The sequence below is a fragment of the Narcine bancroftii genome, chromosome 6 (assembly GCF_036971445.1).
Source record: "Narcine bancroftii isolate sNarBan1 chromosome 6, sNarBan1.hap1, whole genome shotgun sequence".
Classification (NCBI taxonomy): Eukaryota; Metazoa; Chordata; class Chondrichthyes; order Torpediniformes; family Narcinidae; genus Narcine; species Narcine bancroftii.
Window position 1 is genome coordinate 156,744,211 of NC_091474.1, and position 20,523 is coordinate 156,764,733.

A 20,523-nucleotide genomic window follows, 5' to 3' on the forward strand; every position below is an offset into this window, starting at 1 on the left:
TAGTTATATTGTTGGTGGGGACAATGTACCAGGGACAGGATATTGTAGTCGGGACTCTGGAACTGGGACTGGACCCTCATCTAAGGAGGGAAGAGAGGAATGTAGTCGTGATAGGGGATTTGATAGTAAGGGGACAGACAAGAGGTTCTGTCGGATAGATGGATCATCCCGGATGGTTTATTGTCTCCCTGGTGCCAGGGTCCGTGATATCTCGGATCATGTGCTCCTGATTCTCAGAAGGGAGGATGAGCAACCAAATGTTATAGTCCATGTAGGGACTAATGGTGTGATCAGGAAGGGTGAGGAGGTCCTGATAGAATTCAGGGAGTTGGGAGCAAAGTTGAAGGAGAGGACCTCCAGGGTTGCAATCTCAGGATTACTACCTGTGCCACGAGCTAGTGAGGTGAGAAACACAAAGATAATCCAGCTTGACACGTGGCTAAGGAGATGATGCAAGAGGGAGCGCTTCAGTTTTCTGGATAATAGGACTGTCTTCCAGGGAAGGTGGAACCTGTTCCGGCAGGATGCTTTACATCTGAACTGGAGTGGGACTAGCATCCTTATGGGTAGTTTTGCTAGTGTTTTGGGGGGTTTAAACTAGATTTGAAGGATGAAGGGGACCAGAGTGTTAGAGCAGACAGTAAGGTAGAGGACAATGAGAGTTGTGCAAGGACTGCATGCAAAGAGAGGGTTGTTCAGGAAAGAAATGGTCTCACATGCATCTCCTTCAACACAGGGTGTATTGCTGGTAAGTTGGATGAGCTAAGAGCGAGGATTGCCACGTGGGATTCTGATATTATTGCTTTGTGAGACTTGGTTGCAGGAGGGGCTGGATTGGCAGCTCAATGTCCCAGAGTTCTGTTGTTTCAGTTAGAATAGAGAGCAAGGGAGGAAAGGAGGAGATGTGGCATTGCTAGTCAGGGAAAATATCACAGCTGTGTATAGACAGAACAGCATTGATGACTTGTCTACAGAGGCCATGTGGGTGAAGCTGAGGAATGGGAAGGGCATGAGCACGCTAATAGGGCTATATTATAGACCGCACAATTGTCCAAGAGAATTGGAGTAGGAAATCTGTAGACTGCTGTAAGAAACAGAAAGATGTGATAGTAGGAGATTTTTAACTTTCTGCACATTGACTGGAACTCTCATACAGTAAAAGGACTGGGTGGGATTTAGTTTGTCAAAAGTTTTCTACATCTATATGTAGAGGTACCAACAAGAGAAGATGCAATACTTGAACTTCTTTTAGTGTACCAGGCAGGTCAGGTGGCAGAAGTATGTATAGGTGAACATTTTGGGTCCAGTGACCATAATATCATTAGTTTCAAGTTAATTATGGAGAACGATAGGTTTGGTCCTCAAGTTGAGGTTCTGAATTGGAGAAAGGCCAATTTTGAGGAAATGAAGAAGGATCTCTGAAGAGTCCATTGGAATAAGTTATTTTCTGGCAAGGATGCAATCAGCAGATGGAAGGACTTCAGGGATGAAATTTTGAGACTGCAGAGATTGCACGTTCCTACCAGGGATAAGGGCAACATTAACAGACATAGGGAACTTGGTTTTCAAGGGATGGTGGAGAGCTGGTTAAGAAAAAGAGGGGGCTATATATGGGGTATAGACAACGAGGAGGAAATGAGCTACTTGCAGAGTATAGAAAATATAACAGAATGCTTAAGAAGGTCATTAGGAAACCAAAAGGAAGACTTGAAGGTGCCTTGGCAGATAGTGTGAAGAAAAATCCAAATGGTTTCGACAAGTATATTGTTATGAGCCCAAAGGACCCCCAAACCCAGCAGCAATAGACATTCACCATGACAAGTAGTTACTTAAACAAAAATTGTTTTTAATTATCTTTAAACATGAAAACAGAATCAAACTTTAGCTTATCTTAACTACACTATTAACTTAACTAACCCAACTTAACCCCTTTCTAATTCTAAGCACACGTGTATGTAATGTGTGTGTAAATTTAAGAAAAGTTCTTTGGTTCACTGTTCAATCTCACTTCTCATTCTTCCAAGTTCACTGGTTGCAGGCAATTCTTATACTGTGCATAGAATTTAATGTACATGAAGTTCACCAGGCTTTGGTGCTCAAAAGGTGAATGTTTACTGCTCATGAAGGTTCTTGTAGGTTTGCAGAGAGAGGTGTGTTGTACCAGGATGTCCACAACTGACGTATCACCATTAGTCACCTCAATGTCTTGCTGATGAAACTTGCCCCATCAGGGTTCTCCAGGTGATAACCTCTTTCTTTCAGGCTATCACATAGTTCCTTTCTGTTTTATTTATTCCAAGAAAAACATCAGACAGATAGCACTTCCAGCCATCCGCCTCTGTTTCAATTCCAACAAGCTTCTCCTGGCTGACACTATTCAATGAGATTCTAACAGCCAGCCACATGTCCTTCTCTCTCACTTGCAAAACCCCTCCTTCTCCAGCAAACAATAGAAGTCAGTCTTCTCGTCCATCTGTTGTTTTAGGTAACAAACCTTTCAATGTAGTTAAAATGAACTGTGGCAGTGGTTAATGGTTGGTTTAACGATGTGGAGAGTTTGACTATCAGAATTAGCATTTTTGCATGTGAATTATTGAGTCTCTCCTTCCGATATTCAGCTTTTAGGTGCTCCAGTCAGCTTGGTAAACGATTGGGTTGTAACTTGTACTGAAGGCAGCTGTGTGAAGTTTGTGCATCAGGGACTCTCTCTCTCTCGCCCTGTAACATGTGGAGAATCTTAGAAATTGCAGGCAAAAGGAAACTGCTCCATGTGAGCCACTTCCTGCTACGATGCATTTTCCAGGTCCACCACTCTACTTCATGTAACCCCATGAACATATCCTTTCATTTGCTCATGGCATTTCTTGGCATACATGTTTGCAGGTTGCTTCAACATTGTAATTTTTGTGGGAGGAGTCACGTGATGGAGTAGTGGCCGGACAGTGAACTCCAGCCCTCTCCAGAAAAGTCGGGAAAAACAAAGGAAAACACAAAGGCACAGAAATAAAAGTTACAGAAAAGTGAGTATAAAGGTGGAAAGAAGATGGCGACAAAAAAAGAAAAATCGAAAGCAACGGTAAGAAGAGAGGAAGAGAAGACAACGGAGGAAAAAGGTGAAGGCCTTGCCTGTTCGAAGAGGCCCGCTGCGGAGAGAGAAACCCGCTCCCTCAGGTCGGTAAATAATGGACTACAAAAATGGCTCGCTGAGCCGAGTAAAAGTGCGCAACCGCGCATGGAAAAAAAACACACCGACGGGAGGGCGGACCAGCTGGGGAGTCGATCTCCACAGCCGGCAACGACAGCTGCAGAACACCTGCAGCAAGAAGAGACCACAGAAGACAATAGAAACAAGAAAGAAGAGGAGGAAAGGGCAACAAAGAAACAACAGAGGGTCAACCCAGAGGAAGAAGAAGAGGAAGAGGAAGAGTACAGTGAAATAGAAGAAGAAAAGAAAGGCAAGATAAAGGAGGTACTTTCTCTTATTAAAGGATACATGGAGTCATTTAAAGAATGGCAAACACAGGAATTTAATGATTTAAGAAAAAGAATAAACAACACAGAAGAGAAAATGAATAAAATAGATATGACCTTAACAGAAATGGGAAAGAAAATGGATAAGATGGAAGAGCGGGCAGTAGCAGCAGAAATGGAGGTAGAAGACTTAAAAAAGAAATTGGAGGAATCTAATAAAAAAACTAAAGAGACACAAGAACTACTAGCTCAAAAAATAGATACAATGGAAAATTATAACAGAAGAAATAACATAAAGATAGTGGGCCTTAAGGAAGATGAAGAAGGCAAGAATATGAGGGAGTTTATAAAAGAGTGGATCCCTAAGACCCTAGGATGTCCAGAACTACAACAAGAAATGGAAATAGAAAGGGCACATAGAGCATTGGCCTCTAAACCACAACCACAACAAAAACCAAGATCTATTGTAGTAAAATTCCTAAGATATACTACAAGAGAAAAGGTACTGGAGAAGACAATGGAAAAAGTAAGAGAGGGCAACAAACCACTGGAGTATAAAGGGCAAAAAATCTTCATTTATCCAGATATAAGTTTTGAACTCCTAAAGAAGAGAAAAGAGTTCAATACAGCAAAGACGATTTTATGGAAGAAAGGGTATAAATTTATACTGAAGCATCCTGCGGTATTGAAAATATTTATTCCAGGACAACAAAACAGACTGTTCTCGGATCCAGAAGAAGCACGAAAATTTGCAGAACAATTACAAAAATAGACTGAGGGATGAAGACGGGTAATGAGAGTAAAAATGATCACGATTGATATGTATGTGGGTAAAGACAAAAATAGACTGAGGGATGAAGACGGGTAATGAGAGTAAAAATGATCACGATTGATATGTATGCGGGTAAAGAGGTATAAGAGTGAATAGAGACAATGTGCATACGTGAATGTATCTATACTTAGAGGAAAATATAGATAGTATAGACAAGAATTAATAAGGGAAGGTAATGGAATAGAGAGAATAAGGAGGGAATAAAAAGAGTGACCTTTGTGACATATGAAAAGTGAAATCTTTTCTGGGGGGGCTGGGTGGGGGGAAATAGCGGTCACTGCAAAATCAGTTGACGCTTACGAGTGGATTCGCAAACCCAAATGGAGAGGGGAGATGTGGTTGTCCGACAAGGGATAAAGGACAACTCAGGAGGGGAAGGGGAGATTGGGGATAAAGAAGATAGAAATAGGAGAATAAGGAAAATGTTGGATGTTGTAGAAATGTTGTCTTTTAAAGAGTTGAAAATAAGAAAGCAGAAATGGAAAAAGAGGAAAGGTAATGATGGAAAAACGGAAAGAGAAGATAAACAAAATATAAAATGGCTACGCTGAACTATATGACTTTAAATATTAATGGAATACATAACCAAATTAAAAGGAAGAAACTACTAAATTTAAATGAACAAATGTATTCCATTAGAAAAAATAACATATAGGTTAAGAAATAATATTGAAATATTCGAACAAGTATGGGAGCCTTACATTAAATCTTTGGCTTGGCTTCGCGGACGAAGATTTATGGAGGGGGTAAAAAGTCCACGTCAGCTGCAGGCTCGTTTGTGGCTGACAAGTCCGATGCGGGACAGGCAGACATGATTGCAGCGGTTGCAAGGGAAAATTGGTTGGTTGGGGTTGGGTGTTGGGTTTTTCCTCCTTTGCCTTTTGTCAGTGAGGTGGGCTCTGCGGTCTTCTTCAAAGGAGGTTGCTGCCCGCCAAACTGTGAGGCGCCAAGATGCACGGTTTGAGGCGTTATCAGCCCACTGGCGGTGGTCAATGTGGCAGGCACCAAGAGATTTCTTTAGGCAGTCCTTGTACCTTTTCTTTGGTGCACCTCTGTCACGGTGGCCAGTGGAGAGCTCGCCATATAACACGATCTTGGGAAGGCGATGGTCCTCCATTCTGGAGACGTGACCCATCCAGCGCAGCTGGATCTTCAGCAGCGTGGACTCGATGCTGTCGACCTCTGCCATCTCGAGTACTTCGACGTTAGGGGTGTAAGCGCTCCAATGGATGTTGAGGATGGAGCGGAGACAACGCTGGTGGAAGCGTTCTAGGAGCCGTAGGTGGTGCCGGTAGAGGACCCATGATTCGGAGCCGAACAGGAGTGTGGGTATGACAACGGCTCTGTATACGCTAATCTTTGTGAGGTTTTTCAGTTGGTTGTTTTTCCAGACTCTTTTGTGTAGTCTTCCAAAGGCGCTATTTGCCTTGGCGAGTCTGTTGTCTATCTCGTTGTCAATCCTTGCATCTGATGAAATGGTGCAGCCGAGATAGGTAAACTGGTTGACCGTTTTGAGTTTTGTGTGCCCGATGGAGATGTGGGGGGGCTGGTAGTCATGGTGGGGAGCTGGCTGATGGAGGACCTCAGTTTTCTTCAGGCTGACTTCCAGGCCAAACATTTTGGCAGTTTCCGCAAAGCAGGACGTCAAGCGCTGAAGAGCTGGCTCTGTATGGGCAACTAAAGCGGCATCATCTGCAAAGAGTAGTTCACGGACAAGTTTCTCTTGTGTCTTGGTGTGAGCTTGCAGGCGCCTCAGATTGAAGAGACTGCCATCCGTGCGGTACCGGATGTAAACAGCGTCTTCATTGTTGGGGTCTTTCATGGCTTGGTTCAGCATCATGCTGAAGAAGATTGAAAAGAGGGTTGGTGCGAGAACACAGCCTTGCTTCACGCCATTGTTAATGGAGAAGGGTTCAGAGAGCTCATTGCTGTATCTGACCCGACCTTGTTGGTTTTCGTGCAGTTGGATAATCATGTTGAGGAACTTTGGGGGACATCCGATGCGCTCTAGTATTTGCCAAAGCCCTTTCCTGCTCACGGTGTCGAAGGCTTTGGTGAGGTCAACAAAGGTGATGTAGAGTCCTTTGTTTTGTTCTCTGCACTTTTCTTGGAGCTGTCTGAGGGCAAAGACCATGTCAGTGGTTCCTCTGTTTGCGCGAAAGCCGCACTGTGATTCTGGGAGAATATTCTCGGCGACACTAGGTATTATTCTATTTAGTAGAATCCTAGCGAAGATTTTTCCTGCAATGGAGAGCAACGTGATTCCCCTGTAGTTTGAGCAGTCTGATTTCTTGCCTTTGTTTTTGTACAGGGTGATGATGGTAAATACAATAGCGAAAACCTACCAGGGACAAACATTACCTAAGTTGATGGAAGGAGAAGGAAAGAAAAGAATGGACTCAGTAGAATTTCTGGTGTATTTTTGTTGAATGACAACATTGTCTGACTGGCTTAATGTAACCTAGATTGTATACCTAAAATGGATGAGAGGCGGGGGTGGGGGGGTGGCTTGGGAGGAGGGAGTGGGGGGGGAGAAAAAGTCACTGTATATGTGTGAAAAAGAAATAGTGTAAATCATGGCTAATGTGATTTATGTTGTGAAAAATAAAAAATTAAAAAAAAAAACATTGTAATTTTTGTTTTGCATCTTAAGCATCTTGAAATAAGGGGAGCAGGATTCCCCTCAAGTGTGGTCCAACCAAGAAGATGGTGTTTCATCTTGTCTTTGTATGATTACCTCATTGGAAGTGAGAGATGAGCAATAAAAACTGAGCTTGTCAGTAACATCCACATCCCATGTTTGAATAAAAGAAACACTTGATTTGGTACAGTTGCTGTTAAAATCGGTGTACTTTATTTTTACATTTAAACATTTTAATAGTGAGGAATTTTGCTGGTTGTGCTTTCGATAACAGCATGAGCAAAACATCACAAAATGCAGTTATTGAATTTTATTTTGTTACACGGCTCACTTTTATCAGATTAATAACTACTAAATTGATGTGAATTGAAGCTTGATTAAGGACTCAAATAGTTCACTGTGCTTGGTAAGTAAACACGGTCTTTAAACAAAGGGTGCAATGTAAATTTGCATGTGTAAAATGGTGTGATGCTAATTGCACATCTCCATCAGGCACACAAAACTCAAAATGGTCAACCAGTTTACCTATCTCGGCTGCACCATTTCATCGGATGCAAGGATTGACAACGAGATAGACAACAGACTCGCCAAGGCAAATAGCGCCTTTGGAAGACTACACAAAAGAGTCTGGAAAAACAACCAACTGAAAAACCTCACAAAGATCAGCGTATACAGAGCTGTTGTCATACCCACACTCCTGTTCGGCTCTGAATCATGGGTCCTCTACCAGCATCACCTACACCTCCTAGAACGCTTCCACCAGCGTTGTCTCCGCTCCATCCTCAACATTCATTGGAGCGACTTCATCACCAACATTGAAGTACTCGAGATGGCAGAGTCCGCAAGCATTGAATCCACGCTGCTGAAGATCCAACTGCGCTGGGTAGGTCACATCTCCAGAATGGAGGACCATCGCCTTCCCAAGATCGTGTTATATGGCGAGCTCTCCACTGGCCACCGAGACAGAGGTGCACCAAAGAAGAGGTACAAGGACTGCCTAAAGAAATCTCTTGGTGCCTGCCCCATTGACCACCGCCAGTGGGCTGATATCGCCTCCAACTGTGCATCTTGGCGCCTCACAGTTCAGCGGGCAGCAACCTCCTTTGAAGAAGACCGCAGAGCCCACCTCACTGACAAAAGACAAAGGAGGAAAAACCCAACACCCAACCCCAACCCACCAATTTTCCCTTTCAACCGTGTCTGCCTGTCCCGCATCGGACTTGTCAGCCACAAACGAGCCTGCAGCTGACGTGGACATTACCCCTCCATAAATCTTCATCCGCTAAGCCAAGCCAAAGAATTGCAGTAATTTGTCACAACTGTGGGATCCTGTATTTTATCTGTTTTACAAGGATAGAAGAGATTATGCTGAATTTTCTTCTGCTTTGCTTGGTAATTCCTTGGAGAAAGTACGTCTCTCTTAGGAGTATGTACTCAGTGCTGAAAACACAAACGACTACGTGGTTGCCCAAAAAAACGTTGAGAGAATTATTTGTGTTGAGGGGTTAAAGCTATGCCATCAGAGGAGGTGAGATTTGTAAGGGTGGGAGGTGGTTTAAGACTGCAGAAGAATGCATTGTATTTTTGCATTGTAGTCCGCATGAGTGTGGAGGAATTCTTAATGCTGCTCATTGAATTTATGCATTGAGAAAAGCTGGGAGTGAAGTGATCCTTGGGTTGGCAGATCTTTGTAGGACAGCTACCTGAAATGGAGCTGATGCTGGTATAAAGTGAAACTGGGAAACAGCATGGAGATTCAAGTTGAACCTTGGTGACCAAAAGTATGGGCAGGGGTTTGCAATAGTGGGTCAGAAGATCAATTTTGTTGGGGAGATGGTCAGGGAATGAAATCCTACTACAGTAAAACCCCAAGAATCTCTCCTTTGATTATTTTGAAATCCCAATGGTTTGGCTTCTGTCTCACTGGGTGATGGTTCCTGAGTTTGCTTGAAACCTGCTCAGTCATTGGTTCCTGTCTTCCCTGTGCAGCATTGAAAGGAATTCCACCCAACATTCTGAAAATCTGCCTGCTCAGCACCTCCAAAGTAGAGAGTGTGCTGGCCTAGTGCACTTTTACTGCACCACTCAGTATCTGTATTCAGCACTGAATAAGTACCCAGGACAAAGGTAAACAAGAAGACAGCAGACGCTGGAAACTGAAACAACACGTATCGAGGAACTCAGCAGGTCAGACATTAAAAAAAATACAGCCGCGTTTCAGACTGAAACCCTTTCTCAGGAAATCCTGGAAATAAGCAGCCAAAACAAAATGAGATTACAGAAGATAGCAATCAATCTCCAAATAAAACATAATTCTGACATAGCCATTTCACAAGGGTAAGAAGGGTCTATTACAAGGCTTACTGGGTAGAAAATGCAGATTGAGCTCATTGTGATCCAATGAGGAAATCAGCTCCTGGGATGGAGGGCGAGGTTAACAAAATTGCTGTTTATTGGCATTCGGTCCCTAGATGTTCATAGAGGCTGCAGCCTCAGCTGCTTGAGTGAAGTAGGTTTCAGTCTTAAAGTTTCATCATTTCACTACAATTGTATCAGAGCAACTTCTGAAAATAAAAAAAAAGAGAATATTTTTGGAAGCACGCAATTTATTTGCTCAACTGGTCAGATTTCACCACCCTTTCCTCATTTGAATGCATCAATTCAACTAACTCTCTTGCCAATGGTGTAGCTATGGGAACACACAAGATTCAATATACCTTTACAAAGTGATCAGGCATGAAACATTGCTTACATTTATGGTTTCTCTTCACTAGAAGAGAATAAAACAAGAAGCTACAGCTTTGCTACGTAAGGAACATTGTGTGACTTGATGAGTTTCTCCAGCACTTCTCTATATTGAAAATTGAATATTATTTCCCCCACTATAATTTTTCCTTCAGCTCAGCTGTTTTACTTGTTTGATATTCATGGTTCATATGCTTTGTGAGAGGTGAAGGTGAGAGTTAAAGTGTTGTGAAATGGTATGGCTTTGGAGATAAAAAGTTGCTATGGCTTCAGCCATAATTTTAAAATCTCAATCAATTCTAAGCAAATCGTGCCCCTTTAAGAATTTGGCTTTCGTGCTTAACCCTGATGTTTGCGTGACTGTTTATCTCCTTATGACATCTTATTGGGATTGCTTTTTGAAGGAATGCCAGCTTTTCTTGCCAACTCCTTAGGAAATTCTCTGAATGTTGTAAATGCTGTTTTGGCACCTGGCTATAAATATTTGCACCCAGACACAAAATTATGTTCATTGTTCCCTAGACAACTGGATTTTAGTGGTGAAAGAATACTTTCATCTTTCACTTTTTACCCTCCAGTAACTATGATAATCTAATCTTCAGAAAAGAATGCAATTTTATTGAATAACTTCTGGATTAAGTGGTCACTGTGTTAATCATGTGGTCAATGCTTCTTTGAAGTTATAGGAAACATAAAAGTCCTTTAAGATCATTTAAATTAATTGCTAAATGAATAAAAAAAAAACTATTTTCTCTTCACTGGAAGAGTATGAAACAAGAAGCTACAGCTTTAAAATTAATGGCAGGGCATTGATGTCAGGAAGCATTTGTTCTCAAGGTAGGTAGTGGAAATCTGGAACTTTAATGCTGGGAACAGCTTGTGGAGACGTGCATACAAACATTTAAATTAACAATTGGTGTCAGCCACTTCCCAAGTCTGCTCTGCCATACAATTTGAACAAGGTTAATTTGATTTTAACCTCAACACAGCATTTTTGCCTACCTATCTCAAACAACCTTTCAACCCCCTCCCCTTGTTTATTAATAATATATATTCACTTCTGCCTTTAAAAATATTCAGACTCTGCTTTGTTTAAAGAAGAATTCCAAAGATTTGTTTAAGTCTGAAGAAAGGATTTCACCTTGTTTGACTTGAATTTTAAAATTATCAGCCCCAGTTCTAGATTCTCCCAATAGAAAATTGAAGAGTTGAGATTGACAGCAGGTTGTTCAGTTAAGCTATCAAAACTTGCATTCTGATCAGTATGGTCTCACTAATTGACCGAGCATGGTAGCTGATGACAGTCAAAACGACAAAAAAACGGGTTGAGCATCATCAGTGATAGAAAAAGAATGTTGACGTTTCAAGCCGAAGCCCTTTTATGAGACTGGAGAAACTACATTTCTCCAGTATTGATAAAGGGTTTCAGCTCGTAGCATCATCCGTTTTTTTTCTCCCACTGACGGTGTGCGACCTGCTGTGTTCCTCCAGCAGATTGCAGCATTTGCAGTCTCCTGTGCTACTCTAACAAAAATATACACCTGAAATATTAACTGTGTCACTTCAAAAATATGTAGCCTCGCCTACTGAGCGTTTCCAGCATCGTTTTGTTTTAAATTTTCAACATGTACATATCAAAGTTTTTGTTAGATGGAGCATAAATTAAAAATGTTTTGCGATTGCTTTTATAAAGGTCAGGGCTGAAATATTCTGTGGCGGGATTCATAGAAACAGTTGCTTCAACCCAACCCCTCCATGTTGTCTTCCTAAAGTAGTCATTTTTGTCTGGGTTGAAACAAATCCTCCTACACCTTTTCTATCCATGTTCCACTCAAAACTTCTTTCAAATGTCACAATTGTCTCTGCCTCTACCATTTCTTCTGGCACCTTGTTCCATATACTCACCATCCTATGGGGAGAAAAAGTTGTCTCTCAGTTTAAATCTTTCCCCTCTCACCTTTATATATGTCTCTCATTATTTTGCATTCCATCTGAGGCTACCTTTATCCTTCCACGTGGTGAAATCCACTTTGGCCCTCAGCAGTGCACACTACTATTATTGGCTCCTTTGCTCTGTTTGATCTTTCTTTGAGGCAGACATCTTACTCTACACATACAGTTTTTTGCAGAGCTGATGTTGAAGGTGAGCAATCTGATTAATTGATGAAGCAGAATTTGCCTGGTGGAGAATTGCTGCAGCAGGCTTTTCATTTTGCACTGTTGTATAATTAAAGCAACGTTGTGACTAAATACTGATTAGTGTTTGAAGAGTGAAATTTGTTACTGCGCCTCTCCTTTGCCTGCACATTTTTTTTAGGAACAGATGTATGAATGATACCAGTAGTCAGTTAAGGGTTTGGGAGTAGGCAGTGTCGAATGCATGTTGATTAGTTAAAAATAAAATTTGAGGAGGAAAGTGCAAAATCATCGTTTCATGGTGTGAGTTTTAACTGTTTGCAAGGAAGGCATTTGAATTATCAGGACTAAGAATTGTTAAAACCTGAGTAAAGTCACAAAATGGAATGAGATGTGAAAGTGAAGTTTCAGCTGCATTGAGCCTTAGTCAATCTTGCCTAGAAAGATGTGTACGATATTCCAGAGTAGAATTAAGGAAGGATGCATTGATCTTGAACAAATGAAATGGACCTTCACCAGAATGGTATCTGTGCCTTAAATGTGCTGGAGTGGCATATTTACTGTTATACAGGTATTTTAAATTGCTAAAAGGATCCATTTGAATACTGTTGACACATTGAACTTCCTCGGCCAAGTAGTAGTCAGAAAGAATTTTCCATGCATGAAGTGGTATCTATTTTGAATTATGTTCCCCCTCCCCTTGTTAGAACTAAGGATACCAAGTTAATTAAAAGTTTTAAATCAACAATTGACTTGTAAATCAGTGAAGTCAAAGGATGGAAGATTGGCATTGGAGAGATGGGGCACAGAGCAGGCATGAACTAGTTATAAAGCAAGCTTGAGGGCCTAATGTCTTGCAATTAAGCTGATGCATTGAAATGAATGCAAAAGCGGAAGGTTTCCATGTGTAATGACGGTATTGCGTCGTGGAGGAAGGAGGTGTACTGAAATTGTACTCTAGTAATCTTCAATTGGGTTTCTTATGTTTTCCATCAAAAGCTCAAATTTGTGTACCAGACTCCTTGTCACATTTACTGATGTGACTTGTACCATTCTCTTCCTCCTTGGGTTTGTCCTTCTCTATTTCTCAATGCTACTGCACACTTCTCTCTGGGTTCTAATGCAGCCCAATTCATCATTCAGGAAAATTTTGCCAATCTGAATAATCCACGAGAATGAATCTGTTACTTTACTTTAGAATGTTACATGAGATGTTAAAGATGTGTTATTCCTTGATGAACAGAGGCTGATTTAATGCCTTAGTTTTAAACTATTTCTAGATGAAAGGAAATTTTGTGTTATTTGGATGGTTCTATGAATGGGAGAAGAATTGGAAATTTGGTATGTGACAGGGTATATAGATAAGTTTTTGGGAGATAAATTGGGAAAGATTTGTTAGAGTAGGTTACATACAAACATTTTAAAACCGATCTTATTTGAAATACTGGAGCTCTACCCCATGCTAGATATATCAGGTCCTCAGAGCTTTTGCAAGAGCTTTGAAGAGTGCTCAATAGACTTCACTAATTGATTGTTGTTTTCAAAAGGCAACAGATGAAAGATCTTGCTGGGGCCGCAGATTGTCTGGAAAAGAACTTGTTGTTCTTTGCAAAACTTGTGGTTTTGCAAGCAGAGAGAGTCAAAGAGGCTTTTTCTGTGTGTGTGTGTGTGTGTGTGTGTGTGTGTGTGTGTGTGTGTGTGTGTGTGTGTGTGTGTGTGTGTGTGTGTGTGAGAGAGAGAGAGAGAGATCAGTTCTGCTGTGTTACAGCCAGCAGAAGCAGATGGGACTGGAACAGGACAAGTTAGTAAGCTTAAGGAAAGCCCATTTGTAAGATGGCCTGGTCAAAGCCCTTGTGGTTCATGCAAGAGGAGAGGACTAGCTGTCTAATGTTTCACTTGGAATAAGTGAAACAAGAAGGAACTCTGTGGTGACCTGAAAGAAAGAGATTATCTTCTGGAGAACCCTGACGGGGGAAGTTTCTTCGGCAAGACACTGACGTGCCTGACGGAAGTAAAAGGAACACCAAATCTCTCTGAAAACCGACAAGAACCTTCCTGAGCGGTAACCATTTACCTTTCAAGCACCAAAGCCTGGTGAACTTTATGAATGTTAAATTCTGTGCAGAGTATAAGAATGCCTGCAACCAGTAAACTTGGAGGAATAAGAAGTGAGAGAGGACTGTGAACCAACAAAGTTTTCTGAACTTACACACTCATTGCATACATGTGCGCTTAGAATTAGAAGGGGATTAAGTAAGCCAATAGAGATAAGTTAAAGTTTGATTCTATTTTCATGTTTAAAGATAATTAAAAGCAACTTTTGTTTAAGTAACCATTTGTCTTGGTGAATATCTATTGCTGCTGGGTTTTGAGGTCCTCTGGGCTCATAACAGGTGGTATCCCAATCTTTTATAATCATAAACGTGTCTACAAAATGTGTATGTGCGCCATTTTTAAAGTATTATGCCACTTAATTTCTTACTGATGTAAGGTGTTGACTTTTGAAAATTAAATCACTAAGTTAAACTTTCTCTTTTCTTTTAGGTATCCAAGAAGTACAGTGATATTGATGAGTTGTGTCAGAAGCTGAGCACCCAGTACCCAAAGGCAAAAATACCCTCCATGCCCAAAAAAATTTTATTTGTAGCAGAGACTGATATAAAGGAAAGAAGAATTGTTTTTGATGAAATCTTCAGAAGTATTGCCAAGGACACAGCCTTAGCATCGAGTCCAGAGTTGTTGGAATTTTTAGGTAATTATTTGAGGTGGACAAAGCAATTGCTAGACGTTTGAAGGAACATGAATTCTGATTGATGCAACTTAACACCATTTTCTCTGAACTTGACTCTTGCTCTCCCAGCTAGTGGGTTAACAAAGATCATCAAACTCTTAAAAAAAAATTAAAGCCTGGACATAGAGAACCAAATTGGGTGCAAAATTTGTAATGTTAAGTTCACAGACAGATAATTTTGTGCTGCTTTTCCTCTAATAAAAAACAAAATCACAAAGGATTGGTCCATGCTGTTGTCCTACAGCACAGAACAGGCCCCTTCATGTCCACTAGTTTGGCATTATGGGCTCATTCCATTTGCCTGCATTTGGTCCATAACCTCTATCCATTTCTGTCCAAATGGCTATTGAACATCAAAATTGTGCTCATTTCCATATCTACCTCATTCCAGGTATGGACCATTCCCTGAGTGTAAAAGTTACCTCTCCAGTTCCTCTTAAATCTCTCCTCTCTTACCTTAAATCTATACCCTTGAGTTCCAGAATAATCTACCCACGGAAAAATACTGAGCATTCACGTTATGATTTTAGAAACATCTTTAAAGTAATCCCTTAGCCTCTTACTCTATAGGGAATAATGATCTAGCCTTCCTCACCTCTCCCTATAACTCAAGCTCTCTAGTCCTGGCAACATCCTCATGAATCACCTCTGCATCTCTTCTAATGTATTGCTGTTTTTCCTATAACTGGATAACCAGAATTATATGATGTATGGTCTCACTAACTCTGGACAGATAAATCATAGGTCCCAACTTAATGTAAATGACAAACAACAGTGGACCTAGCACTGACTCAAAACCTCCATTCAGGACAACTTGTTACTACCCTCTGACTACTTCCTTTAATGCACTTTTGAATCCCATGGGCCAGCTCCCCTCGGATCTAATGTGACCTAACTTCTACTCTAACCTGCCATGCAGGACCTTGACAAAGGCTTTTATAAAGTATGTAATGTCCACGACACTGCCTCATCAATTCTTTTCATTGCCTCTTCAATAAAAAAATACTCAACCAGATTAATCTGACACAATTTGCTCCGTGAAGTTTTGCTGATGACCTCTTAACTCGTTCCTGCTTATCCTAGTGCTGGTAGATTGTGTCCTTCAGAATCTCCTCCAACAATTTTCTGACTACAGATGTCAAGCTTGGTAGCCTCCCTTTTTTTAAAAAAAAATAATAGCATAAAATTAGTCAGGTCCAAGCCTCTGGCACTTCACATTAAGCCCAAGATTATGCAAATATTTCAGCAAGAGTCTCTGCAATGTGTTGCCTGGCTTTCTACAAGGTGCAAGGATACAGTTCATCAGGCCCTTGGGATTTGTCTACTTTAATACACTCCAAGGCTGCTTTTACCTCCTCCTTGATACATGGTCCAGGTCATCACACCTTATTGCTTCAATTCCTTGGCTTCCATGCTCATCTCCACAGTAAAGACTGATGAGAAATATTGTTTTAAAATCTCATCCATCTCCTATGGCTCCACACAGAGCAAGCATGTTGATCTTTCTTGGGGCCAATTCTTTCCCTCGCAACCTTTTATACTCTTAATACAGCTGTAGCATCTCTTGGGATTTTCCTCCATCTTGTCGGTCAGCTCTGTTTTGTGTCTTCCTTTCTCCCCTTTAGGTTTTCCTTTTAAGCATGCAGCTATACTCATCATAGAATTCAACTGCTCCAGACTGCTTAAATCTGACGTGCTTCCATTGTCTTGGCTTGAGGGTCACTCAGAGTTCCTTAAACTTGCCAGGCTTGCTCTTTACCTGTTACTTTAATACAACTTGTGTAGATGCCATTGATTTATCTTCTGTCCCTAATTCTGCTTGAGAAGGAGTTGACTCCTTCTTTAACTACTGTCATTTGATGACTATTTTGCCTGAAATAGTCATGTTTTTTTTTTATTGGTTTACTCAACTGAAAATTATTTATTTCCACTGTGCAATGTGATTGCAATAATTTGAAGGGTGAATTGCCTTCTCTGGAAACTCGACTGGGATTTTCTGGTCTTGAGTGAACAAAGGGAAGGTGGAGAGACTCGGCAGGTTGGGTAGTATCCAAGGATGAAAATGGATACTACCCATTGGTCCAGACCCTTTGTCCGGTCACCACTTCTTTATCCATACAAGCTCCCTAACCTGCTGAGTCCCAACTTCACTTTGTTCACTCATGATTCCAGTATCCCTTTTGCACTTGATCCACTCTTTTCTATTTATCGGACACGCACACAGACAGACACTTTATTCCATGTGAAAGCAACAGCTCTATCCTATAATAGTATGATCCAGATGCTTGCTCTTTGTGTATTTGAAACCTGGCTGCTCTTGTGGGGCAAGTGGGTGTCCCTCCTACCCACCTCCTCTGTTCAAAGCAATCACCCCTACCCTGCCCCATCAGAACACCTGAGCACTAGACCCAGTTCCTGACTTCAGATCTCGAAGGTTCCAATCTCTGGTTTCAACGTTCAGCCAGTGACTTCTGTTACATCCTCCACAATAACCCCTCCCTTCCCAAATCTGTATTTTCAAAATGTACAATGAGCAATTTAGTTCTAGGTGCTTCTTGGAGTTGTCGTCACTCAGACCACATCCATAATTGGCAATAACCTTGGTTATGTTTTTAACCATAAGATCAGTTTCCAGCCCATTGTATGAAAATAAGTTTCAGTTAATTTTTCTTGTTTAGGCAGAGAGAAGGAACAGAGTACTGATGATCAAAAGTGTATAATTTTTTGGGAGGGAATCATTTTACTACTAAAGTGTTGTTAATTGGGAACATGGTGGCTTTCTTTTTATTTATATATATATATATATATATATATATATATATTTTTTTTTTTCCTCAAACCTCACTTTATGCAGGTTGAATTCTCTGTATAAACTAAACCAATGAAGCTGGAAGTTACATTATGATAAAGGCAGTCATGCAACTTGTCTGTTAACATTTCAAGTATTTTCAAATGTTTTGCTGCATTATTTTTATGGAACTAGTCAATTACTTTAACAGAAAGTCTGGGAGCTGGTTAACTTCTGTATGACAGCAGAGGAATGGTATTGATAATGAGATTGGTCGGCCCAAAGATGTATTGCCATGAAGTGCTGTAGATGAGCTGGCAACTAGGCAAAGAGCATATCTATTGAGTCCAGTAATCACAAAAGATAAATCTGCAAACTGTGCTTGGAGCTAGGTGTATATTAAGTGTAATTTTAATTTTTCAGTACACCTTGTGTCTGGCTTGAAAGTGATCCAAGGTAAACAGTTTGGATTGGTGTCTGTTTCACTAAAAGAGAAGTAGGCATTTTCCACAGACTAAATCTCAGACTCCAGGTTTATAAGAAGTAAAATAATCAATCTACCTTCTGTAAACTTGGAAATCTGAAATTTAGTTGTGCAGGAGAGGTATAAAATCTTTGAATTAGAAAAGATTAAGATCTTCCTGTATTTCTGTTCCTGTCCAGTGATAACACCTTACACAGTGGTTAAAACCAAAGACATACCTTTGCCCATCTCCATCTCCCTTTTCTTATACACAACATTTGACCACTTCCGTCACTCTTTAGAAGAAAGCACATTTGACAAAGAAATGATAATTTTTAGCTTTCAAAAATCTTTATCTGTGACCTTTAATATACTGGATCAGAGAACAAAAAAATTTGGTTTGAGAATTATGAAACTACAGCAGTCAAAGTTGAATTTTGGGTGTTGTGTATTTGAGAGGTAAAAACCATCAGGATCATTGCAGCAGTTTACCTGAAGGCAAGTGAGAGAAATGATCTCTAATGGTTCACACACTGGAATAATGTGTACAAAGCTTCCCTTTTGAACTTGACTTAACTCTTCCTTTGCTAGGTGTGTAGATCATGGGTTTGCATCTGCAGGATTTGTGGTTCCCAGTATATTCAAGATTGTTATTTAAGTAAAATAAGGCCACCATTGTCTTGCTGTCATTGTTTTTCAGTTTGCCTATTGTAACAAGAATAATTGCTGATTTTTGTGTGTGTGTGTAATAGGTGCAAAACCTAAAGACATTGGTGATTTGAAATTCGGAAGTGGCAGTGATGACTTGCAAGTAGATGATGGGGACTCGGGAGATTTCTTTAGTCAAGAAACTTCTAAAGTTACAGAGATACTGAGATCAACAAAAAACATCCTGCCATCTACAGAGAAATATGAAGAAATATCTGATCCTCTGGGTGTTACAAGGTAAGGTGGTTTCTTTCAAACAAGTTTTATAAAGTTGCACCTCAGATTATTATTTGGATAACGGGACTTTGTGAAATGTTGGCAAGATTTTGTTTTGGCTATCATGGCAGTACCATAACCATGGAGTAGCAGATTCTCTGGCTAAATTTGTGTAATTGTTGGATAATACATCAAAATGATTCTTCAATTTTAGCCTGAAATTTAAACTTGGATTGTATATTTACCATAACACCAAATGATAGATACTTTGAGAATAGATTGCACCAGAGCAATGGAAAATTGACCTTCCCTTCAGACTCTTTATCCTTAAATGCAACTTTGCTATCCCCTCCATCTTCTGTGAATTTGAAGTTATTTTATTTTACTTGCCTGTAAGATTTAGACCTTCATGCATGAATCCTTTACATCCATAGGATTCTAGAATACTCCCTTTTGCTCTATAGAGCTTGAATGATCTTTCATCTAGTTTAATTGAATAATAAAATCTTGCGACACAAATGGCTAGTGGTCAGCCCATAATGTGTTTATGAAAGGTTTCCAATTTGGTTACACGTACATCTTTTCACGAAAACTCCAGCAAATTAATCCTTCAAGTGTGCTCATGGAATCTGATTCCGGTAGCCTTTTAGTGCTTAACATCCATTTGAAGGAGATTCCATTTCTCTTTCTCTTTGTTTGAAAGGCTACATAGCCCACTTCTGCTCTCTTCCATCTCCTCCAGTTTAAAAAATACCCATTTGCAAGAGGAAATGAGCCAAGAAGAGAGAAATTCAAAAACTTGCATCAATTAGTGCACCCCTCTGCTTCCCTACTTCTAAAGGAGTACAATTTCAATTTCTCGAAGTACTCACCATTGTGGAACCTCATCATGCCTGGTATTGACATGTTAAACTTGCCCTCTATCCACTGTAAGATTCTGATGCACTACGTAAAATAGAGCGTGGATATTCAGCTGAGGCACCACCAGTGAAAACAACAATCAGCAGGTACTAGATAGCTCCAATAATAACAAAATGGTGGAAGCACTCAGCAGGCCACCCAGTAACTTTTCACTCACTACTCCCAGGCCAGTGCAGGTCCTCGCCCAGCAGAATGGTCATCTGTGCCAACAGAAGACTTTTGGGAGCTGCTGAAACTCCACAAACAGGCTTGTCTACTGTTTACTGGTTGAGAAGGTCAAGATCGTCACCTATGGATTAAAAGAAAGTTTTTAAAATATAAAACTCTTTAAAGAAAACGTAAACATTTTTAAAAATGTGTTCTTAACAATGACTAAAAACATTTATACTCGTGCAATGAACTGGGATTCACTGGTTGGGTGTTGTACTGATGGCTGGCCCTGGCTCCGCCCCCATCTGCTCACATATAACACTGGTTTCACGCCTAAACCCAGAACCCTTCCGAAGACCACCATGAGACCCTACCCTTAGTTATAAGCTAATAAAAGTGTTTGTTCTCCCTCCAGTCGTGAGAGCTTTTATTCGCACTACAATTTTATTAGCATTCCCTAAACGATGGAAGCACAACTCAAGCCAGGTATGCTACTGATAGACCCTCTGTCCCCGACATGGCTGAGGAGTTCACATACTGGCTAGACTGCTTCCAGGCCTACCTGAACATGACCAGAGACATCTTCCACACCGATAAACTCAGGAGTTCTGCACTCATTTCGAGGGTAGGAACGAAAGGGTATATGCAGTCGTCGGGGACT

The 20,523-nt window shown here is 40.7% G+C and overlaps 1 protein-coding gene across 1 annotated transcript in view; it reads left to right on the forward strand.

Annotated features, from left to right (window-relative positions):
- Positions 1-20,523, forward strand: part of hs1bp3 (HCLS1 binding protein 3) — a 92,731-nt gene that overhangs the window by 28,461 nt on the left and 43,747 nt on the right. Inside the window, exons 4-5 of the mRNA XM_069886424.1 lie at positions 14,370-14,577; positions 18,620-18,812. Coding sequence (XP_069742525.1) covers positions 14,370-14,577; positions 18,620-18,812 — 401 coding nt within the window. The remainder of the gene's footprint in view (positions 1-14,369; positions 14,578-18,619; positions 18,813-20,523) is intronic.